General features: G+C 42.9%; 1 protein-coding gene across 1 annotated transcript; it reads left to right on the top strand.

The window, feature by feature from the left end:
- Positions 1-275: 275 nt before the first annotated feature.
- Positions 276-22,747, top strand: LOC121573599 (guided entry of tail-anchored proteins factor 1). Its single transcript, XM_041885703.1, has 5 exons — positions 276-388; positions 2,980-3,145; positions 19,318-19,385; positions 19,605-19,719; positions 22,239-22,747. The coding sequence occupies exons 1-5, from the start codon at positions 299-301 to the stop codon at positions 22,310-22,312; spliced, it is 513 nt and encodes a 170-aa protein (XP_041741637.1). The 5' UTR covers positions 276-298; the 3' UTR covers positions 22,313-22,747.
- Positions 22,748-25,654: the final 2,907 nt, after the last annotated feature.

Here is a 25,654-nt window from a genome sequence, read left to right as displayed (position 1 = left end):
AGGGGGTGGGGAACCACGACACACACTCTTCATATTGTTTTGCCAAAATGTTGGTTAAAAAGGCAAGCTCCACATATGAAGACATTCCCTACACACAATACCCCATTTGATCAGAATAAAAAGTAACATAATGCATTATTTTGATACATGTAGGCTATTTTTTTGGAAAATAAATAGACAGGCCAACTTCACTAGGCAAAAATACAACATATTCAGTAAAAAAAAAAAATCTACATCGGGTAGAAAGTGAAGGGGGTGTGCTTCCCTAGCGACGGCTATTGTAAATAATCAAAGGAAAATGGCGACTGTGTACGTCTGGTTGCTGGTTTTAGGGTCTGTGGTCTTGTGCAACCTCGTCAAAATGTTGTTACCTTCAATTTCCTCCTATGTGAGTATGCCATTCATGCGGTAACATTGTTTAGAAATTGTAGCCCAGTTGTACCGGTAAATGTGTGTTCAAACTTTTAAGTTGCGTCGGCATGTTTATCTGTAACATTTTAGCACAGAGACATGATGTTCGTTCTCCTACTGGGAGAGATTGACAAAGACCCGCTGGCATTTAATGGCTGGTGGTGACTGTGCTCATCTCCCTCTCACCACAACTATGTCATCTGCGCTATAAGTTTATTTGACTCAATCCTCCCTTGCTCTTTTTAGCACCATAAGCGTTTGCAGTCTAAAATATGACATTTCCGTGATATAACGATAAATGCCAGATGTGGGTATGTAGTAAATTTGAGTTTGAAATCTGGAAAATAACATCACATGTATAATGGACAAGCAGAGTCTGCTGTGCATATCTCATGGGTTTAGTGCTATGACAAAGTGATATGGATTCAAGTGAGTTTTCTCCATAAGCACCATTTAAACTAATGTAAAATCTTGTCAGATCCACAAACACCAAATCCTGTGTTGCCCACATAGTAGGCCACAGTCGCAAATAGTGTTGTCACCATACCAGCATTTTGACTTAGTTACCGATACCAGGTTTAAAATATATAATTGACACTCGATACCTTGACAAAAAAAGGCATATTAGCTAAAGTAATCGAATGGCACTTGATCCAGACAGATAAACTCTGCTACTGCTCTGTCAATTATTGTATGCATTCATTAATAAATTATACAATACATTTTACTTTGTTTTGACCAATATAAATACATAACATAATGGTATTTGAATGGTACATCTCTATTGAGATGGGTAAATCAAGATGTAGCTTAGGGCCTATCCACAATACAAGTGAATGCATTAAGTTGTGGAGCTTGTTTTGGCTGATTTCATGGGGCTACAGGTGACATTTGTTTCCCTTACATTTGGGACTTATTTGTTGTACTGATCAACAACATTTACTTAGAAGTAGCTTCTTTGATAAAAATGTGCTCTGTCGCTTTAATCAGTAATGACGTCATTCAAAAGGCAAGAGGGGAGCGGCCCATCGGAGCAACAGAGGCTATAGATAATCTTAGAGAGAGAGAGAGAGAGTAGAGAGAGAGAGAGAGAGAGAGAGAGAGAGAGAGAGAGAGAGAGAGAGAGAGAGAGAGAGAGAGAGAGAGAGAGAGAGAGAGAGAGAGAGAGAGAGAGAGAGAGAGAGAGAGAGAGAGAGAGAGAGAGAGAGAGAGAGAGAGAGAGAGAGAGAGAGAGAGAGAGAGAGAGAGAGAGAGAGAGAGAGAGAGAGAGAGAGAGAGAGAGAGAGAGAGAGAGAGAGAGAGAGAGAGAGAGAGAGAGAGAGAGAGAGAGAGAGAGAGAGAGAGAGAGAGAGAGAGAGAGAGAGAGAGAGAGAGAGAGAGAGAGAGAGAGAGAGAGAGAGAGAGAGAGAGAGAGAGAGAGAGAGAGAGAGAGAGAGAGAGAGAGAGAGAGAGAGAGAGAGAGAGAGAGAGAGAGAGAGAGAGAGAAGCTTTGAAGCATTTTTGGTTATGGTTTGCATAATATCACAAACAAAGTACTAGGGTAGTGAATTGATGTTTGACTCCTGTAGCTCAGTTGGTAGAGCATGGCACTTGCAACGCCAGGGTTGTGGGTTCGATTCCCACGGGGGGGCAGTATGAAAAATGTATGCACTCACTAACTGTAAGTCGCTCTGGATAAGAGCGTCTGCTAAATATGTAAAATGTAAATGTTAGCTTTAGCTGTCAGCTAGCAAGGAAAGGTAGCCTACAAAGCTGGAAGCTACCAGTATCTTGTTGCATTGTAAAGTGTTCTAGCCTGTATGGACATTGTTTTGCGAACAGTAATTAACAGTTAAATTTCTACATGCTGTGTCGCATTATTCAAGTGTGTTAACTTCTGTGCAGCATGAGTGGGGAGCTAACATGATGCAATCCAAACATACCAAGACAGTCGTGAAGAGGGCACGACAAAGCCTATTCCCCCTCAGGAGACTGAAAAGATTTGGCATGGGTCCTCAGATCCTCAGAAAGTTCTACAGCTGCACCATCGAGAGCATCCTGACTGGTTGCATCACCGCCTGGTATGGCAACTGCTCTGCCTCCGACCGCAAGGCACTACAAAGGGTAGTGCGTACGGCCCAGTACATCACTGAGGCCAAGCTTCCTGCCATCCAGGACCTCTATACCAGGCGGTGTCAGAGGAAGGCCCTAAACATTATCAAAGACTCCAGCCACCTTAGTCATAGACTGTTCTCTCTGCTACTGATTGGCAAGCGGTACCGGAGCGCCAAGTCTAGGTCCAAAAGGCTTCTTAACAGCTTCTACCCCCAAGCCATAAGACTCCTGAACAGCTTATCATGGCTAATTTGCCATGGATCAGTGCTAATTCCTGCACTTATTTTGTGCTAGCACCCTGCAGCTTGATAACATAATTCCCTGTGATGATACCTTACTGCATAGTTCACTGTTAAGCAGGCTACCCCAGCCAGTCACTGCCCAGTAGTAAAGTGAATCAGAATGCACCTCGTGTATAACATGCTTAGAAACCTTTAGATTGATATTTTTGGCTGTATTCTTCTTCTATTGAAGCTGTCCAAAGTTTTCCAGAAGAATGTGGAAGATGAGGTGGAGATGAGGGCAGAGATTCAGGCCATGAAGAAGGAGCTTTCTTCCATCAACATGATGGACGAGTTCGCCAGGTACGCACGGCTCGAGCGCAAGATCAACAAGATGACGGACAAGTTGAAGACTTATGGTAATAGTGGATGGCATTATGTCTCTGTCTCTACCCCTCTCAACACTATGATCGTGTATGTACATGTTCTAGAAATGTTACACCAAAAGGCCTCACACAACACCTTATTCAACATAACCAATATATTTGATTAATCTACAGTCCACACAGACAAGTATGCATTGTTTCCCAAACTTTTTGATTTTCACAAAATTCAATGTACAGAATATTTACCATAAACACTATTAGTATAATGAGACATGGCGGAGGTATTGCACAAGTTGTGAATATCACCAATTGTTTCCCTCCCTTCTCTTAGCTGGTTTAGTAGGCGGGAAAACTTTTTACTGTACAATTTGCTCCATCTCTCTATTGGGGACTAGGCACATGTACACTGAGTGAATAAAACATTAAGAACACCTTCCTAATATTGAGTTGCCCTCAGAACAGCCTCAATTTGTCGGGGCATGGACTCTACAAGATGTCGAAAGCATTCCACAGGGATGTTGACTCCAATGCTTCCCACAGTTGTGTCAAATTGGCTGGATGTCCTTTGGGTGGTGAACCATTTTTGATAAACACAGGGAACTGTTGAGCGTGACAAATCCAGCAGCTTCTTGACACAAACCGGTGCACCTGGCACCTACTACCATACCCCGTTCAAAGGCACTTAAATATTTTGTCTAGCCAGGCTCTGTCGAAGCCGGCCGCGACCGGGAGACCCATGGGGTGGCACATAATTGGCCCAGCGTCGTCCAGGGTAGGGGAGGGAATGGCCGGCAGGGATGTAGCTCAGTTGGTAGAGCATGGCGTTTGCAACACCAGGGTTGTGGGTTCGATTCCCACATGGGGCCATAATGTATGCACTCACTAACTGTAAGTCGCTCTGGATAAGAGCGTCTGCTAAATGACTAAAATGTAATGTAAATGTAGCCCATTCACACTCTGAATGGCACCGACAGACATGGCAGCTCTGCTTCTAGCTCCGAAGCAACTTTGCAGTATATACAGTGGGGGGGAAAAAGTATTTAGTCAGCCACCAATTGTGCAAGTTCTCCCACTTAAAAGATGAGAGAGGCCTGTAATTTTCATCATAGGTACACGTCAACTCTGACAGACAAAATGAGAAAAAAAAATCAAGAAAATCACATTGTAGGATTTTTAATGAATTTATTTGCAAATTATGGTGGAAAATAAGTATTTGGTCAATAACAAAAGTTTCTCAATACTTTGTTATATACCCTTTGTTGGCAATGACACAGGTCAAACGTTTTCTATAAGTCTTCTCAAGATTTTCACACACTGTTGCTGGTATTTTGGCCCATTCCTCCATGCAGATCTCCTCTAGAGCAGTGATGTTTTGGGGCTGTCGCTGGGCAACACGGACTTTCAACTCCCTCCAAAGATTTTCTATGGGGTTGAGATCTGGAGACTGGCTAGGCCACTCCAGGACCTTGAAATGCTTCTTACGAAGCCACTCCTTCGTTGCCCGGGCGGTGTGTTTGGGATCATTGTCATGCTGAAAGACCCAGCCACGTTTCATCTTCAATGCCCTTGCTGATGGAAGGAGGTTTTCACTCAAAATCTCACGATACATGGCCCCATTCATTCTTTCCTTTACACGGATCAGTCGTCCTGGTCCCTTTGCAGAAAAACAGCCCCAAAGCATGATGTTTCCACCCCCATGCTTCACAGTAGGTATGGTGTTCTTTGGATGCAACTCAGCATTCTTTGTCCTCCAAACACGATCGAGTTGAGTTTTTACCAAAAAGTTATATTTTGGTTTCATCTGACCATATGACATTCTCCCAATCCTCTTCTGGATCATCCAAATGCACTCTAGCAAACGGGCCTGGACATGTACTGGCTTAAGCAGGGGGACACGTCTGGCACTGCAGGATTTGAGTCCCTGGCGGCGTAGTGTGTTACTGATGGTAGGCTTTGTTACTTTGGTCCCAGCTCTCTGCAGGTCATTCACTAGGTCCCCCCCGTGTGGTTCTGGGATTTTTGCTCACCGTTCTTGTGATAATTTTGACCCCACGGGGTGAGATCTTGCGTGGAGCCCCAGATCGAGGGAGATTATCAGTGGTCTTGTATGTCTTCCATTTCCTAATAATTGCTCCCACAGTTGATTTCTTCAAACCAAGCTGCTTACCTATTGCAGATTCAGTCTTCCCAGCCTGGTGCAGGTCTACAATTTTGTTTCTGGTGTCCATTGACAGCTCTTTGGTCTTGGCCATAGTGGAGTTTGGAGTGTGACTGTTTGAGGTTGTGGACAGGTGTCTTTTATACTGATAACAAGTTCAAACAGGTGCCATTAATACAGGTAACAAGTGGAGGACAGAGGAGCCTCTTAAAGAAGAAGTTACAGGTCTGTGAGAGCCAGAAATCTTGCTTGTTTGTAGGTGACCAAATACTTATTTTCCACCATAATTTGCAAATAAATTAATTACAAATCCTACAATGTGATTTTCTGGAAAGGAAATTCTCAATTTGTCTGTCATAGTTGACGTGTACCTATGATGAAAATTACAGGCCTCTCTCATCTTTTTAAGTGGGAGAACTTGCATAATTGGTGGCTGACTAAAAACTTTTTTCCCCCACTGTATACAGTGAGGGAAAAAAGTATTTGATCCCCTGCTGATTTTGTACGTTTGCCCACTGACAAAGACATGATCAGTCTATAATTTTAATGGTAAAAACCCAGAAAAACGCATGTCAAAAATGTTATAAATTGATTTGCATTTTAATGAGGGAAATAAGTATTTGACCACTCTGCAAAACATTACTTAGTACTTGGTGGCAAAACCCTTGTTGGCAATCACAGAGGTCAGACGTTTCTTGTAGTTGGCCACCAGGTTTGCACACATCTCAGGAGGGATTTTGTTCCACTCCTCTTTGCAGATCTTCTCCAAGTCATTAAGGTTTCGAGGCTGACACTTAGCAACTCGAACCTTCAGCTCCCTCCACAGATTTTCTATGGGATTAAGGTCTGGAGACTTGCTAGGCCACTCCAGGACCTTAATGTGCTTCTTCTTGAGCCACTCCTTTGTTGCCTTGGCCGTGTGTTTTGGGTCATTGTCATGCTGGAATACCCATCCACGACCCATTTTCAATGTCCTGGCTGAGGGAAGGAGGTTCTCACCCAAGATTTGATGGTGCATGGCCCCGTTCATCGTCCCTTTGATGCGGTGAAGTTGTCCTGTCCCCTTAGCAGGAAAACACCCCCAAAGCATAATGTTTCCACCTCCATGTTTGATGGTGGGGATGGTGTTCTTGGGGTCATAGGCAGCATTCCTCCTCCTCCAAACACGGCGAGTTGAGTTGATGCCAAAGAGCTCCAATTTGGTCTCATCTGACCACAACACTTTGACCCAGTTCTCCTCTGAATCATTCAGATGTTCATTGGCAAACTTCAGACGGGCCTGTATATGTGCTTTCTTGAGCAGGGGGAACTTGCGGGCGCTGCAGGATTTCAGTCCTTCACGGCGTAGTGTGTTACCAATTGTTTTCTTGGTGACTATGGTCCCAGCTGCCTTGAGATCATTGACAAGATCCTCCCGTGTAGTTCTGGGCTGATTCCTCACCGTTCTCATGATCATTGCAACTCCACGACGTGAGATCTTGCATGGAGCCCCAGGCCGAGGGAGATTGACATTTCTTTTGTGTTTCTTCCATTTGCGAATAATCGCACCAACTGTTGTCACCTTCTCACCAAGCTGCTTGGCGATGGTCTTGTAGCCCATTCCAGCCTTGTGTAGGTCTACAATCATGTCTCTGACATCCTTGGAGAGCTCTTTGGTCTTGGCCATGGTGGAGAGTTTGGAATCTGATTGATTGATTGCTTCTGTGGATAGGTGTCTTTTTATACAGGTAACAAGCTGAGATTAGGAGCACTCCCTTTAAGAGTGTGCTCCTAATCTCAGCTCGTTACCTGTATAAAAGACACCTGGGAGCCAGAAATCTTTCTGATTGAGAGGGGGTCAAATACTTATTTCCCTCATTAAAATGCAAATCAATTCATAACATTTTTGACATGCGTTTTTCTGGATTTTTTGTTGTTGTTATTCTGTCTCTCACTGTTCAAATAAACCTACCATTAAAAATATAGACTGATCATTTCTTTGTCAGTGGGCAAACGTACAGAATCAGCAGGGGATCAAATACTTTTTTCCCTCACTGTATATTTTTTGTGTGTGTTATTTCATACATTATTAGCCCAGAACGTTTTTTGTATTATTACATACAGCCGGGAAATAACTTTTGGATATCAAAGCAGCGGTAACTCACCAGCATTACGACCAGAAGTACGACTTTCCCAAATTCGATCCTTTGATCATATCCCCCAAGGCAATTTAACTTATCCCAGAGGCTGCTCAAAGACGCCGCCGGTGGAGAAGAGGTATTCGAAGTGGACTTCTAGTCCGACTCAGGAGGCGTGTACACCAACCACCGCTTCCGAGTATATTACTTGCTAATGTTCAGTCCCTGGACAATAAAGTAGATGAGCACAGGGCGAGGATCTCCTTCCAGAGAGACATCAGGGACTGTAACATACTCTGTTTCATGGAATGATGGCTCTCTCTGGATATACTGTCCCCGTCCATACAGCCAGCTGGGTTCTCAGTACATCGCGCAGACAGGAATAAAGAACTATCCGGAAAGAAGAAAGGCAGTGGTGTATGTTTCATGATTAACTACTCATGGTGTGATTTGTGATAACGTACAGGAACTCGAGTCCTTTTGTTCACCTGACCTAGAATACCTCACAATCAAATGACAAGTGTGTGTGCTTACCTCCCAAGATAATTATCTTCAGTTATAGTCACAGCCGTGTATATTCCCCCTCAAGCCTATACCATGACGGCCCTCAAGGAACTACACTGGACTTTGTGCAAACTGGAAACCACATATCCTGAGGCCGTATTTATTGTAGCTGGGCATTTTTAACAAAGCAAATTTGAGGAAAACGCTACCGAAGTTCTATCAACACATTGCCTGTAGTAATTACGCTTCAAAAACTCTCGACCGTTGTTACTCTCCCTTCCGGGATGGCTACAAGGTCCTCCCCCCACCCTCCCTTCGGCAAATCAGATCACGACTCCATTCTGCTCGTCCCTTCCTATAGGCAGAAACTCAAACAGGAAGTACCCGTGCTAAGGTCTATTCAACGCTGGTCTGACCAATCGGAATCCATGCTTCAAGATTGTTTTGATCACGCGGACTGGGATATGTTCCGGGTTGCCTCTGAGAATAACATTGACGTATACATGGACATGGTGACTGAGTTCATCAGGAAGTGTATAGGGGATGTTGTTCCCACTGTGACTATTAAAACCTACCCAAATCAAAAAATGTGGATAGATGGCAACATTTGCGCAAAACTGAAAGCGCGAACCACCGCATTTAACCACGGCAAGGTGACTGGGAATATGGTTGAATACAAACAGTGTAGTTATTCCCTCCGTAAGGCAATCAAACAGGCAAAACGTCAGTACAGAGACAAAGTGGAGTCACAATTAAACAGCTCAGACACGAGACGTATGTGGCAGGGTCTACAGACAATCACGGATTACAAAGGGAACACCGACGTCTTGCTCCCGGACAAGCTAAACACCTTCTTTGCCCGCTTTGAGGATAACACAGTGCCACCGACGCGACCGCTCCCAAGGACTGTAGGCTCTCGTTCTCCGTGGCCGACGTGAGTAATACTTTTAAGCATGTTAACCTTCGCAAGGCTGCCGGCCCAGACGGCATCCCTAGCCGCGTCCTCAGAGCATGCACAGACCAGCTGGCTGGAGTGTTTACGGACATATTCAATCTCTCACTATCCCAGTCTGCTGTCCCCACTTGCTTCAAGATGTCCACCATTGTTCCAAGAAAGCAAAGGTAACTGAACTAAATGACTATCGCCCTGTAGCACTCACTTCTGTCATCATGAAGTGGTTTGAGAGGCTAGTTAAGGATCATATCACCTCCACCTTACCTGACACCTTAGACCCACTTCAATTTGCATACTGCCCCAATAGATCCATAGACGATGCAATCACCATCGCATTGCACACTGCCCTATCCCATCTGGACAAGAGGAATACCTATGTAAGAATGCTGTTCATTGACTATAGCTCAGCGTTCAACACCATAGTACCCTCCAAGCTTATCATTAAGCTCGGGGCCCTGGGTCTGAACCCCGCCTTGTGCAACTGGACCCTGGACTCCCTGACGGGCCACCCCCAGGTGGTGAAGGTAGGAAACAACACCTCCACTACACTGATCCTCAACACAGGGGCCTCACAAGTGTGTGTGCTCAGCCCCTCCTGTACTCCTTTTTCACCCATGACTACGTGGCCACGCACGCCTCCAACTCAATCATCACGTTTGCAGATTACACAACAGTGGTAGGCCTGATTACCAATAATGACGAGACAGCCTACAGGGAGGAGCGGAGGGCCCTGGCGGAGTGGTGCCAGGAAAATAACCTCTTCGTCAACGTCAACAAACCAAAGGAGCTGATCGTGTACTTCAGGAGACAGCAGAAGGAGCACGCTCCTATCCACATCGACGGGACCGCAGTAGAGAAGGTTAAAATCTTAAAGTTCCTCTGCGTACACATAACTGAAAATCTGAAATGGTCCACCCACACAGACAGTGTGGTGAAGAAGGCGCAACAGCGCCTCTTCAACCTCAGGAGGCTGAAGAAATTCGGCTTGGCCCCTAAAACTTTTACAGATGCATAGTCCTGTCGGGCTATATCACCGCATGGTACGGCAACTGCACCACCCACAACCGCAGGGCTCTCCAGAGGGTGGTGCGGTCTGCCCAACGCATCACCGGGGGCACACTGCCTGCCCTCCAGGACACCTACAGCACCCGATGTCACAGGAAGGCCTAAAAGATCATCAAGGACATCAACCACCCAAGCCACGGCCTGTTCATCCCGCTATCATCCAGAAGGCGAGGTCAGTACAGGTGCATCAAAGCTGGGACCGAGTGACTAAAAAAACAGCTTCTATCTCAAGGCCATCAGAATGTTAAATAGCAATCACTAGCCGGCTACCACCACGGTTACTCAACCCTGCACCTTAGAGGCTGCTGCCCTATGTACATAGACATGGAACACTAGTCTAGACTTTAATAATGTTTACATACTGTTTTACTCATTTCATATGTATATACTGTATTCTACTGTATTTTAGTCAATGCCACTCCGACATTGCTCGTCCTAATATTTATATATTTCTTAATTCCATTATTTTAATTTTAGATTTGTGTGTGTTGTTGTGAATTGTTAGATACTAATGCACTGTTGGTTGCTAGGAACACAAGCAATTTTCTACACTCGCAATAACATCTGCTAAATATGTGTATGTGACCAATAAAATGTGATGTGATTTGATTTGACACACAATCCATGTCTCAATTGTCTCAAGGCTTAAAAATCCTTATTTAACCTGTCTCCTCCCCTTCATCTACACGGATTTGAAGTGGATTTAACCAGTGACATCAATAAGGGATCATAGACTGACCAGGTGAAAGCTATATCATGGAAAGAGCAGGTGTTCTTAATGTTTTGTACACTCACTGTATGTTAAGAGGGAGGGTAATAGCTCCGAGTGTTCACTTGGGGGGCATCTGCACAGCTGCAGCCTGTTGCCATCAGCTTTCTCTCACGTCACTCACCATTTAACATTTTCCCGCTTAATCTCTTGAGCCCCTGACAGTAAAAGAGAGAGGAAGGAAAGGGGCTCCATTTCAAGAACGTGCCCATTTCAAGAAAGTGCCATTCAGCAGCACACCACTTCCACAGTGCCGACCAAATACAGGGCCGTTATTCAGTCCAAATGGAACTGATAAAGTGCCTTCAGAAAGTATTCACACCCCTTGACTTTTTCCACATTTTGTTGTTACAAAGTAGAATTCAATTAGATTTAATAGTAATTTTTTGTCAACAATCTACACAAAATACCATTCAGCAGCACAACACTTCCACAAGCCACAGTGGAAGAAACAAATAAATAAAGGAAAAATAAAACACTAATATATTTTGATTAGATAAGTATTCAACTCACTGCGTCAATACATGTTAGCATCACCTTTGGCAGCGATTACCGCTAAGTCTTTCTGGGTAAGTCTCTAAGAGCCTGGATTGTACAATATTTGCTCATGATTCTTTTTAAAATTCAAGCTCTGTCAAGTTGGTTAATGATCTTCGCTAGACAGTCATTTCAAGTATTGCCATAGATTTTCAAGCCGATTTTCAAGTCAAACCTGTAAGTAAGGCACTCTGGAACGTTCAATGTTGTCTTGGTAAGTAACTCCAGTGTATATTTGGCTTTGTGTTTTAGGTTATGGTAATGCTGAAAGGTGGATTTGTCTCCCAGTGAACCAGGTTTTCTTCTAGGACTTTGCCTGTGCTTAGCTCTGTTCCTTTTCTTTTTATCCTAAAAAACTCCCTAGTCTTTGCCGATGACAAGCATATAACATGATGCAGCCACCACCATGCTTGAAATATGAAGAGTGGTACTCAGTGATATGTTGTGTAGGATTTGCCCCAAACATAATGCTTTTGATTTAGGACAAAAAGTTAATTTCTTTGCCACATACAGTGGGGAAAAAAAGTATTTAGTCAGCCACCAATTGTGCAAGTTCTCCCACTTAAAAAGATGAGAGAGGCCTGTAATTTTCATCATAGGTACACGTCAACTATGACAGACAAATTGAGAAAAAAAATTCCAGAAAATCACATTGTAGGATTTTTAATGAATTTATTTGCAAATTATGGTGGAAAATAAGTATTTGGTCACCTACAAACAAGCAAGATTTCTGGCTCTCACAGACCTGTAACTTCTTCTTTAAGAGGCTCCTCTGTCCTCCACTCGTTACCTGTATTAATGGCACCTGTTTGAACTTGTTATCAGTATAAAAGACACCTGTCCACAACCTCAAACAGTCACACTCCAAACTCCACTATGGCCAAGACCAAAGAGCTGTCAAAGGACACCAGAAACAAAATTGTAGACCTGCACCAGGCTGGGAAGACTGAATTTGCAATAGGTAAGCAGCTTGGTTTGAAGAAATCAACTGTGGGAGCAATTATTAGGAAATGGAAGACATACAAGACCACTGATAATCTCCCTCGATCTGGGGCTCCACGCAAGATCTCACCCCGTGGGGTCAAAATGATCACAAGAACGGTGAGCAAAATCCCAGAACCACACAGGGGGGACCTAGTGAATGACCTGCAGAGAGCTGGGACCAAAGTAACAAAGCCTACCATCAGTAACACACTACGCCGCCAGGGACTCAAATCCTGCAGTGACAGACGTGTCCCCCTGCTTAAGCCAGTACATGTCCAGGCCCGTCTGAAGTTTGCTAGAGTGCATTTGGATGATCCAGAAGAGGTATGAGAGAATGTCATATGGTCAGATGAAACCAAAATAGAACTTTTTGGTAAAAACTCAACTCGTCGTGTTTGGAGGACAAAGAATGCTGAGTTGCATCCAAAGAACACCATACCTACTGTGAAGCATGGGGGTGGAAACATCATGCTTTGGGGCTGTTTTTCTGCAAAGGGACCAGGACGACTGATCCGTGTAAAGGAAAGAATGAATGGGGCCATGTATCGTGAGATTTTGAGTGAAAACCTCCTTCCATCAGCAAGGGCATTGAAGATGAAACGTGGCTGGGTCTTTCAGCATGACAATGATCCCAAACACACCGCCCGGGCATCGAAGGAGTGGCTTCGTAAGAAGCATTTCAAGGTCCTGGAGTGGCCTAGCCAGTCTCCAGATCTCAACCCCATAGAAAATCTTTGGAGGGAGTTGAAAGTCTGTGTTGCCCAGCGACAGCCCCAAAACATCACTGCTCTAGAGGAGATCTGCATGGAAGAATGGGCCAAAATACCAGCAACAGTGTGTGAAAACCTTGTGAAGACTTACAGAAACGTTTGACCTGTGTCATTGCCAACAAAGGGTATATAACAAAGTATTGAGAAACTTTTGTTATTGACCAAATACTTATTTTCCACCATAATTTGCAAATAAATTCATAAAAAATCCTACAATGTGATTTTCTGGATTTTCTTTTCTCATTTTGTCTGTCATAGTTGACATGTACCTATGATGAAAATGACAGGCCTCTCTCATCTTTTTAAGTGGGAGAACTTGCACAATTGGTGGCTGACTAAATACTTTTTTTCCCCACTGTATTTTGCAGTAGTGCCTTATTGCAAACAGGATGCATGTTTAGGAATATGTTTTATTCTGTACAGGATTCATTCTTTTCACTCTGTCATTTAGGTTAGTATTGTGGAGTAACTGCTATGTTGTTGATCCATCCTCAGTTTTCTCCTGTCACAGCCATTAATCTCTGTAACTGGTTTAAAATCACCATTGGCCTCATGGTGAAAATCCCTGTGCGGTTTCCTTCCTCTTTGTCAACTGAGTTAGGAAGGACACCTGTATCTTTGTAATTACTGGGTGTATTGATGCACCATCCAAAGTGTACTTAATAACTTCAGAGATGGGGTAGTCATTAATGTTAAACACCTTTCTTGCACACAGTTAGTACATGCAACTTATTATGTGACTTGTTAAGCACATTTGTACATTACGCATAACATAACAAAGGGGTTGAATACTTATTGACTCAAGACATTTCAGCTTTTCAATTTTTATTTATTTGTAAACATTTCTAAAAACATCATTCCACTTTGACATTATGGGGCGTTGTTTGTAGATCAGTGACACAACCAGTGGCGGCTGGTGAAAAATATTCTCGGTGGGGCTGTGCCATACTTTTTTTTTCCTGTAACCATCGCGATATATTTTAACACAAACTGCAGGACAGCAGTGCTCAGTGAAACATTCAGTAATTATTTAATGCCAATATTAAAAAGTTGAGGCATTCTTACACAAAAACATATTACACAAACCCAAGCCTTTCATTTGCATTTAAAGTGAACTTTTCACCATTGGTAGTAAACAGGCAATGCAACAGGCATGCTGTCAGAACAGAGTGGAAAGTGGACAATAACATGAAATTATTATAAAGTTTATAGGAAATCTTACACTGTATAAAAGGATGTATAATATAGAAATGGATATCAAGTGGATGAACTCAAACCTTTGACTGGAAGAATAGCATACAGTATTTTATGATCATACTAAATGTGACTAATTGTTAATGTGCTCCAGAACTGCAACAATTAATTGATACAAAACAACATATATACAGTAATATTAGCAAAGACACTATTAAGACTTTCTAGAGTACCATATATAACTGGATTTTTTATGCTAAGGTCAACTATATACAAAGAAACATGCGGCCAGAGCTGCTCTGTGTGTGTGTGTCTGTCATCTTATTTGTACAGGAATTTTGCCCGTCTGTCCTTCTGAGTGGCAAACCTCTCAATGACCCTTTGATTAAAGTCAGGAATGTCCCTGACAAGTTTCTTCTCCATGGAGAGCATGGCCAGAGCCGTTCAGGCGATCCTGTGTCATGCTGTTTCTCAGGAAGGTCTTGATCCTTTTCAGTGTAGAGAAGCACCTTTCTGACTCAGCAGTTGTCATGGGTGTGGTGATGAGGATCTTGAGGAGGCTGGCAGTCTCTGTGAAAGTGCTCTGAAGGTTGTTCTCCATGAAGAACTGGTACAGGGGCACTGCACAACTACAAGCCTTGAACTCACTGTTCTCATAGATGAGGGACAGTTCGGTTTTGAGCTTGGCCTTGTTCAACATGGGGTACGCCTCCACGGTTGTTTCAAGCGCTGTATCGGGGAACTTCACACTGTGTTGTGGGAACAACTCTCCGTGCAATAGTGTTGCGCTGATGAGGTGCTGGGTGAAGGAGAACCTCTCTTTGGCATGACTCAGGATGGTATCACATACCTGTAAAAGATACATCATCAGCTTTAATTTGCAATTAAGCTATGTTGATGCAAGTGATCCTGACTGACACATGCCTATGTCCAACTCAAGTATATGATTACCAAGGTGCTGATTGTTCAGGGTTTTGGCTACATACTACCAGGCCTGAAAAAAGTTCTAGGGGGAAACACTGACAATTACATCACAACTTACCTCTATAGCCAACCTCTGTTGTTCTCCTGGTCCCAGCATCCTCCGTCGCTTGATGGGCTGTTGCTGCTCGTCAGATGCGCTGTCCCCACACAAAGAGGGAATTGAGGCCCTGGGTCCAAAAAATTAAGTTTAATTTGATAACTTGCAATCAGACTTCTTAACTCACTGTAATTCCCCCTCAACACACAACCAGTGACTTTTATATATATATATATATATATATATATATATATATATATAACAGACAAAGACAGACAGACAGACAGACAGACAGACAGATAGTGTGTATATACACACAAACTATGTCTAGTAACTGCTTTTAACCTGTGATGTACATAATTAACTGATGTTATTACGTTTTAAAGCCTTTTTCTATTACATTTGTGAGAGGGATGCAACATCATTTTGTTCTGCTGTGCACTTAGCAATAAAGTTAATCTTCAATAACAACTAGGCCTCTTCTAGAAATTGACCTGGTGGACACCTGAATAATTATTACAAACTGTGTAGTACTTTCCTGCATTATTATCAACGTCTGATTGTGTCTTCTCTTTCCTTTTAAAATACTAAAACAAATATAATTGTGACGGCTCTATGATAATCACTCACTTTGATGACCAGACACATTTAGGCTTTTAAACTGTTGTAAGTGAACTATTCATCTTTCTAACAACATCTTTATCAGCCAATAGTAAATATAGTTATTTACCTGATTGTTAGCATGCTGTCTGTGAACCTCTGGACAAGTGCTTTAATGAAGACAGGGTCGATGTTCCTCTTCTGCAGCTGGCTGAAAAGCATGTCCACATTTGGCATGATCTTGTGGAACAGTGCCAGGAAAAAACAGAAAGCCTCGTCTTCGAGCATCCTCACAAAGCCCCCCGCCTCTCTGACAGTCGGGGCATCAAAGTTCCCAGAGTCTCTGATGGTCTGGAAACACGTTAGGAGGTCATCCCTGTACTCGTACACAGTGTTTACAGCGCGACTGTGGAAGTTCCACCGTGTTGTAGAGGCTCTGGGGAGTCTATGCGCAACCACTTCGTCAAGCACGGTGGTTCGCTTGGGAGACCTGGAGAAGAAAGCAGAAAATCCTGCAAGGTCGGAAAAGAAAGTGCCGATCCTGGGGATGCGTGAAGTAGCCTGCTGCATGATGAGGTTCAGCTGATGTGCATAGCAGTGGACGTAGTGCGCATTTTCGTACACATCCACTATTTTACGCTGCACTCCGCCGGTGGCTCCCCTCATCACACTTGCTCAGTCGTAAGCCTGGGCAATAAGTTTGGCCTTTTGTCCATGTGAGAGTATGGTGCTGAGCCTCTCCAGCAGCGCTGTAGCGATGGTGTCGGCGGTTGCGTTCTCGATCAAAATTAACTCGAAAAAACGCTCTTGGACGTTACTTTTAGCATCGATGTAGCGTATCACAAGCACCAACTGGCAGTGGGTGGAAACGTCAGTCGTCTCGTCAGCTTGAATGGCGATAAAATCAGCACTCTTTACTTCCTCCAGGATGTAATCCTTAAGCACTGACAGCATACAGTCCAACAGCTCGTTCTGTATCGTCTTTGACGTGCCCTTAAAAACGGTAGCTGTCTTCAGGTGCTCCTCCAGCACACTGTCGAGGGAGGCAACAAAATCCACTAAGCCCCGGAAAATGCCGGGGGTTGTCCGAGGAGTCAGTCTCCTCGTGCCCACGCAAGGCCAACTCAAAAGCCCCACAGAACTTCACACAATCGATAATTTTGGATAGAATGTGCCTGTTTTTATCCACCTCCTCATTGTGTTTCCTCACCGCAATCCTGTGGCCGTCATCCAGCTGCGTAGCAATGTTCACCCTTCCTAATACAGCTAGCTTTACAGAGTTGTCCATGTGTGCCCTGGTGTTCTCATGTTTCTTTACCTTCTCTGACAGGTGCTTCATATCCCTCACTCCGGTACCTGTCCATGCTGAATCTGACCCCGTCGTTTTAAAAAGCAAGCACGGAAAGCAAAATAAAGCATTAGCATCAGTGCACCCAGCTAGCCAAGCCTTCCTGGTGTACCAGCTACGGGAGAAGCCGCGCATATACTGCTTCCCTTTCTCGCTAGCCTGCTGTCTGATTGAGAGGTCAGGTTGATCTGGGCCCAGCTCTTTCACCCAAACTTTCTCTGACAAAGTTCTCCTCTCAAACGGATCTTGGAGGAGAGATTTCACCGAGTTAGGGGTTGGGTCTTGGAGGAGTAACGTTTGCGCTCGCCATTGTCGTCTAGTAAAAATGGCGCCACTGGAGCCCGGTCCTTATTTTATCAGGGGCGAGCTTGGGGCGATAAAATAATCGCCCTCCTTGGATTCGATTTAAGATCGCTGATTGGCTACATTTTATGTCATACATTCATATCTTAAATTAGCAATTGGCTTAACTGCTACGTAGACCCGCCTCCTCGGGGCACTTTCTGTATCGCCCAGAGCTGACGAGGCGTTTGACAGGCAGAGGAAAGGTTGCGAATATGATTTTCTATCATATCTTACACACATTACTGTGTGCATTCCATATTTCAAACACACAAATATTGACATACTGATGTTTTTATTATTATTATTATTATTTTTATTTATTTTGTATTTTATTTTTTAAAATAATTTTATTTAAGGGGGCGGCGCCCTAGCGCCCTCTATCGGCCAGCCGCCACTGGACACAACATCTAAATGTAATCCATTTTAAATTCAGGCTGTAACACATCAAAATGTTTTTAAAAAGCCTAGGGGTGTAAATACTTTCTGAAGGCACTGTATATACTCGTAGAGGCCATTTTAAGTAGTTCGTACTATACCCCATACAGCACATTCTACCCTTAAAAGAAATGTGTATTGGTAGCATATTCCTGTTCTCACTGGAGTCACAGATACAGTAACTCTACCACTCCTATCATTTCAAATTCATAATCCAAGGACAATGGCACAGGGAAATCATTTTCAGGAGAAGTTTTCATATCTTTAGGGTAGTTGGCTATAGTGATGAAGTGAATGCAGCTATCGGTATGAATCCATGGAGGGTTTTGAATTAGAAATGTCCCATAATCCTCAGGGTAGAGCTGGAGGAGGATGAAGGTGACCTTGATGTCAGACACTTCCAGTGGCTTGACCAAAGCTTCTTTGAGGAGGGGCAACACTTCTGCTGATCTCTCTGTCACTCTGTCTCTTTCAACCCCTTCTAACCAGCTGTCGTACAGTCTCACCTGCTGGCCTTAAAGACAGTTTGGAAAAGTTTGTGTATATATTATGATGATAGTTTAGTGACGTTTTTGTTCGGTTTGGTCTTCGGCAAGGGTTTTCTTGGCTGTTCGTGCACACAAATGTTTTTCTTGTGGCGAGCCAAAGTTGGTAGCCGAAGTCTATGCCCCTTCGTTGGTGATTGGTCAATAGTAATGAAGTGTTTGTTGTCATTCAACGAGAGACTAATCATGCAAATTTTGTCACTTGACAAATACTGCACCAAACATCTTAGTTAGATGTAAAATTGTGCGACTAAGATCTCTGCAAAAACTTTAAAATTAATGACCGATTTCTTGAGTTATCTTTAGATTAATTCGGACTCTTTTGAGGCAGCGTATACTGGCTAAGGCATCTCAAGATGGACAAACAGTACTATTGCTGCTTTTTTCTAGTTTTTCAAGCGAAGGTCTTTTAAGGGAGTATGTGAGCACACTATTTTGGTTCGCCTAGCATAGCTGATGCCTTTTGCCTTCCGCATGCTTCGGTTCAGCTGGCACGTAGCCGAAATCGGCTAGGTGAACCGAACGAGTGTGCATGAAAACAATGTCTCTCGTTGAATGACAAACACTTCACTGAAGAATCCCTACTGTTGACCAATCACCGACGAAGGGGCGTAGATTTCGGCTCGCCTCAAATGTTTTTGTGTCCACGAACAGAAGAAACCCTTGCCGAAGACCAAAACGAACAAAAACGTCACAAAATGTCGTCATAATATATGCACAAACTGTTCCAAACAGTTTCGGATGGGAAACCTGCGGACGCCTTTACAGTCCCATTGTGATACATTGTCTCCATGTGGGGAAACCACACCAAGTCATCAGTTTGTTGTCTGAAGTTTGTATTTTCTTTTCTTCCCTCAGTTAAATCCAGAACTGGTCAGCAGACCAAAATCAAATGGGTCGTCAACATAGTGTACTATATTCTGCAGGTAAGTGACCTAGAGCTGATTTATTTTTTATTTTTTTAAACATTTATTGGTATATTTTCATAGTAGCTAGGATTATTTCACAATCTTGCAATAGGAAACTATGCAAATATTTAATAGAGATTTGGGACTGTGGATGATGACTGACAGATGAACAGTCCAATGGGAGCAAGTGGCAGAGAGTGACGTCCCTCCCATCCCCTTCCCTTCCGTCTCTCCCAGGCTGTGCTAATGATCTCTCTGATCTGGAAGTACTATGCTGACCCAGTGACGGTCCTGCCCAGTAAGTGGATTTCTCCTCTAGAGCGAATGGTGGCCTTCCCATCTGGAGTAGCAGGTAAAACCGATTACAGCACCTGCCCTGAGAGGGGCTTTAACACCAGCAGGGGTTTAGGCTCAAATGGCACCCTATTCCTTATATAGTGCACTACCTTTGACCAAAGGACACTCTTCAAAGTAGTGCATTATTTACATTTTAGTCATTTAGCAGATGCTCTTATCCAGAGCGACTTACAGTAGTGAGTGCATACATTTTCATACTAGTCCCCCATGGGAATCGAACCCACAACCCTGGCATTGCAACCGCCATGCTCTACCAACTGAGCTACACGGGACTATTATATTATATAGGGAATAGGGTGCTATTTCAGACGCACAGGGACTGGCTAGGTGATTTTGCTCTGATATTTCAGGATAACTGAACTTACTGTACAGTATATAGCCTACACTACTGTACAACCGAATGGCAAACGTACTGCAAATTGAGAAGTCGTGACTAAACTGAATAAAAAGAAGAAGAAACTACACTATGAAACAAAGAGAAATGACATGAAGAATGATAGTAAAAAGCTTTGGAGCACCTTAAATGAAATTTTGGGCAAAAAGGCAAACTCCGCTCCATCATTCATTGAATCAGATGGCTCATTCATCACAAAACCCACTGATATTGCCAACTACTTTAATTATTTTTTCATTGGCAAGATTAGCAAACTTAGGCATGACATGCCAGCAACAAACGCTGACACTACTCATCCAAGTATATCTGACCAAATTATGAAAGACAAGCATTGTCATTTTGAATTCCGTAAAGTAAGTGTGGAAAAGGTGAAAAAAGTATTATTGTCAATCAACAATGACAAGCCACCGGGGTCTGACAACTTGGATGGAAAATTACTGAGGATAATAGCGGACGATATTGCCACTCCTATTTGCCATATCTTCAATTTAAGCCTACTAGAAAGTGTGTGCCCTCAGGCCTGGAGGGAAGCAAAAGTTATTCCCCTACCTAAGAATAGTAAAGCCCCCAAAGCCTAATGTTTCCACCTCCATGTTTGACGTGGGGATGGTGTTCTTGGGGGTCATAGGCAGAATTCCTTTTCCTCCAAACACGGCGAGTTGAGTTGATGCCAAAGAGCTTGATTTTGGTCTCATCTGACCACAACACTTTCACCCAGTTCTCCTCTGAATCATTCAGATGTTCATTGGCAAACTTCAGACGGCCCTGTATATGTGCTTTGTTGAGCAGGGGGACCTTGCGGGCGCTGCAGGATTTCAGTCCTTCACGGCGTAGTGTGTTACCAATTGTTTTCTTGGTGACTATGGTCCCAGCTGCCTTGAGATCATTGACAAGATCCTCTGTGTAGTTCTGGGCTGATTCCTCACCGTTCTCATGATCATTGCAACTCCACGAGGTGAGATCTTGCATGGAGCCCCAGGCCGAGGGAGATTGACAGTTCTTTTGTGTTTCTTCCATTTGCAAATAATCGCACCAACTGTTGTCACCTTCTCACCAAGCTGCTTGGCGATGGTCTTGTAGCCCATTCCAGCCTTGTGTAGGTCTATAATCTTGTCTCTGACATCCTTGGAGAGCTCTTTGGTCTTGGCCATGGTGGAGAGTTTGGAATCTGATTGATTGATTGCTTCTGTGGACAGGTGTCTTTTATACAGGTAACAAGCTGAGATTAGGAGCACTCCCTTTAAGAGTGTGCTCCTAATCTCAGCTCGTTACCTGTATAAAAGACACCTGGGAGCCAGAAATCTTTCTGATTGAGAGGGGGTCAAATACTTATTTCCCTCATTAAAATGCAAATCAATTTATAACATTTTTGACATGTGTTTTTCTGGATTTTTTTGTTGTGGTTATTCTGTCTCTCACTGTTCAAATAAACCTAACATTAAAATTATAGAGTGATAATTTCTTTGTCAGTGGACAAACGTATAAAATCAGCAGGGGATCAAATACTTTTTCCCCTCACTGTATGTGGTAGTAGAGTAGAGGCCTGAGGGTACACACTTAATATGTTGTGAATTCTGTTATGAATGTATTGTAATGTTTTTAAAAATGTATAACTGCCTTAATTTTGCTATACCCCAGGAAGAGTAGCTGCTGCCTTGGCAGCAGCAAATGGGATCCATAATAAATACAAATACTTTGCACCTGTAGCTTCCTTTAGGTATGCAGATACCCCTACTGTTGATATAACTGAACAGTAATGGATGTAAATGAGGATTGTGTTTGTGCTATTCAACCCATTCAACTCAATCCATTCAACTCAATGTCTGTTTTGTTTTAAAGCTCAAAGAGAGCAGATGTTTCCTCAGCTCTGTTTAAATCATAAAGTCTGTTTCTCTAAGAACAGTAATACCTATGGATCACTTCTAAATCCCTGCCGGTGGATTTGTCAAATCTTTATGATTTAAGTTGTTTAGCTTGATCTGTGATTTTGAGAATCTTGAACATTTACCTATTTAAATGAGGTTAGATTACATTGATCTGGTCTCTGGGACTATATCTCTCTGTATCTAATTGGTAATATAATGATTATTCATTCACCTGCTCTTGTGCCTGTGTTTCAGGTGGTGTTGGAATCACATGCTGGCTCGTTGTTTGTAACAAGGTAGTGGCTATAATTCTCCAAGCGGTGGCTTGACAGCCTGAAAACTTGACTGTCTACTGTGAGACCAAATTATGCAATTGTTGGTACTTTTGTTGCTATTTCGTTCAATTTAATGAAAAGGGTTTGTAAATATTTTTCATACACTGGCCTTGATATTTAAATGTTTTGTGTTGAGACTGTTGTTGTTTTTTACTGCACCACATTTTGATAAACCAGCAGGGTTGTTTTGTTGCATTTTCTTTCTTTCCAAATCCCATTCCTCTTCATGAAACTAGTGTGAAATAAATTGTGGCTTAATACTTTGGTTACAATTTGTTCGTTTTCTAAATGATTCAAGCCATATCACTATTTTATCAACATGACACAGTGTTCTGCTTTCCATTTGTGTTTGTTGGTTGCCTACTTTTCTAACCCTCTTCCAGAATTATTCTTGTGGTTGACATATCAATAAAAACATGCAAAATATAATTTGTGCCTGGATTTGTAAGATAAGACATACAGTACCTTTTCAAGGATAAATGTCACGGAAGGTTAAGGCCGTTATAGAAAGTGCAAGGTCACCCTCTAGCTAGTCTAAATTTGTAAATTAGATGCCAATTGGAAATTGAATCAATAAATCAAAAGTCACGCGGTAAGCCTACACAGCCATTTTTTAAAGTGTTTTTACACTGAACAAAAATATAAATGCAACATGCAACAATGTCAAAGATTTTTACTGAGTTCATATAAGTAAATCTAATTTAAATAAATTAGGCCCTAATCTATGGATTTTACATGACTGGGCAGGGGCGCAGCCATGGGTGGGCCTGGGAGGGCATAGGCTTATGGTAGAGAAATTAACATTAAATTATTTGGCAACAGCTCTGGTGGACATTCCTGCAGTCAGCATGCCAATTGCATGCTCCCTCAACTTGAGACATCTTTGGCATTGTGTTGTGTGACAAAACTGCACATTTTAGAGTGGCCTTTTATTGTCCCCAGCACAAGTTGCACCTGTGTAATGATCATGCTGTTTAATCAGCTTCTTGATATGTCACATCTGTCAGGTAGATGGATTATCTTGGCAAAGGAGAAATACTTACTAACAGGTTTGTAAACAAATTTGTGATTTTTTTTATTTATAGAGAAATAAGCTTTTTGTGTGTATGGAACATTTCTGGTATATTTTATTTCAGCTCATGAAATATGGGACCAATACTTTACATGTTGCCTTTATATTTTTGTTCAGTATAGAAGCTACCTGTAAAAACTGCTGAGATGACTGACTGCTAAAACCAGCAGAACCTGTGGTTTTCCATGAGCTCTGCTCCACACTCTATACTATGGAACAGCAGGGACCTTATGCAACAGCGGGGACAGTGAAGAGACACACACACAGGCACATACACATAAGACACACACTCTACACACACGTACACACGGATCTTGGATTGTAGATATGTGGTAGTAGAGTAGTGGCCTGAGGGAACACACTTAATGTGCAGCAGCTAATGGGGTTCCTTAATAAATACAAAATGCAAGAATACAAAATAAAATACTAAGCTGTGCTACTTAGTATTAAATTAGATTACAACAGAAAACGAATAAACAATGTTTAATGTGACAATCTGCACATTTTGTTACGTTACAGCCTTACTCTAAAATTGAATAAATTGTTGTTGTTTTTCTCATCAATCTACACACAATACCCCATAATGACAAAGCAAAACAGGTTTTTAGAAATTTTTGCAAATCTATTAGAAATAAAAAACTGATATCACATTTACGTAAGTATTCAGACCCTGTACTCAGTACTTTGTTGAAGCACCTATGGCGGCGATTACAGCCTCAAGTCTTCTTGGGTATGACTCTACAAGCTTGGCACACCTGTATTTGGGGAGTTTCTCCAATTCCTCTCTGCAGATCCTCTCAAGTTCTGTCAGGTTGGATGGGGAGCGACACTGCCCAGCTATTTTCAGGTCTCTCCAGAGATGTTTGATCGGGTTCAAGTCCGGGCTCTGGCTGGGCCACTCAAGGACATTCAAAGACTTATCCCGAAGCCACTCCTGCGTTGTCTTGGCTGTGTGCTTAGGGTTGTTGTCCTGTTGGAAGGTGAACCTTTGCCCCAGTCTGAGGTCCTGAGCGCTCTGGAGCAGGTTTTCACCGTAGGGATGGTGCCAGGTTTGCTCCAGACGTGATGCTTGGCTTCAGGCCAAAGAGTTCAATCTTGGTTTCATCAGACCAGATAATCTTGTTTCTCATGGTCTGAGAGTCCTTTAGGTGCCTTTTGGTAACTCCAAGCGGGCTGTCGTGTTCCTTTTACTGAGGAGTGGCTTCTGTCTGGCCACTCTACCATAAAGGCCTGATTGGTGGAGTGTTGCAGAGATGGTTGTCCTTCTGGAAGGTTCTCCCATCTCCACAGAGGAACTCTAGAGCTCTATCAGAGTGACCATCGGGTTCTTGGTCACCTCCCCTGGTTCCAAATTTCTTCCATTTAAGAATGATGGAGGCCAATGTGTTCTTGGGGACCTTCAATGCTGCAGAAATTTTTTGGTACCCTTCCCCAGATCTGTGCCTCGACACAATCCTGTCTATGAGTTCTACGGACAATTCCTTTCAACCTCATGTCTTGGTTTTTGCTCTGACATGCACTGTCAACTGTGGGAGCATATACAGTGCCTTGCAAAATTATTCATCCCCCTTGGCATTTTTCCTATTTTGTAGCATTACAACCTGTAATTTAAATGGATTTTTATTTGTATTTCATGTAATGGACATACACAAAATAGTCCAAATTGGTGAAGTGAAATGAAAAAAAATACTTGTTTCAAAACATTATGCAAAATAAATAACGGAAAAGTGGTGCGTGCATATATATTCACCCCCTTTGTTATGAAGCCCCTAAATAAGATCTGATGCAACCACTTACCTTCAGAAGTCACATAATTAGATAAATAAAGTCCACCTGTGTGCAATCTAAGTGTCACATGATCTGTCACATGATCTCAGTATATATACACTTGTTCTGAAAGGCCCCAGAGTCTGCAACACCACGAAGCAAGGGGCACCACCAAGCAAGCGGCACCATGAAGACCAAGGAGCTCTCCAAACAGGTCAGGAACAAAGTTGTGGCGAAGTACAAATCAGGGTTGGGTTATAAAAAAATCTCAGAAACTTTGAACATCCCACGGAGCACCATTAAATCCATTATTAAAAAATTGAAAGAATATGGGACCACAACAAACCTGCCAAGAGAGGGCCGCCCACAAAAAACTCACAGACCAGGCAAGGAGGGCATTCATCAGAGAGGCAACAAAGACACCAAATGTAACCCTGAAGGAGCTGCAAAGCTCCACAGCGGAGATTGGAGTATCTGTCCATAGGACCACTTTAAGC

Source organism: Coregonus clupeaformis, chromosome 9 (genome assembly GCF_020615455.1).
Source record: "Coregonus clupeaformis isolate EN_2021a chromosome 9, ASM2061545v1, whole genome shotgun sequence".
NCBI lineage: Eukaryota > Metazoa > Chordata > Actinopteri > Salmoniformes > Salmonidae > Coregonus > Coregonus clupeaformis.
This window is presented reverse-complemented; position numbering and strand designations above follow the sequence as displayed.

What these genes read in the sequence shown, in the direction of transcription:
- LOC121573599 (XM_041885703.1), top strand. Translation starts at nt 299, where the DNA reads ATGGCGACTGTGTACGTCTGGTTGCTGGTTTTAGGGTCTGTGGTCTTG. An exon ending in TACCTTCAATTTCCTCCTAT is followed by an intron (nt 389 to 2,979) that starts GTGAGTATGCCA and finishes CTTCTATTGAAG; the next exon opens with CTGTCCAAAGTTTTCCAGAA. An exon ending in GGACAAGTTGAAGACTTATG is followed by an intron (nt 3,146 to 19,317) that starts GTAATAGTGGAT and finishes TTCTTCCCTCAG; the next exon opens with TTAAATCCAGAACTGGTCAG.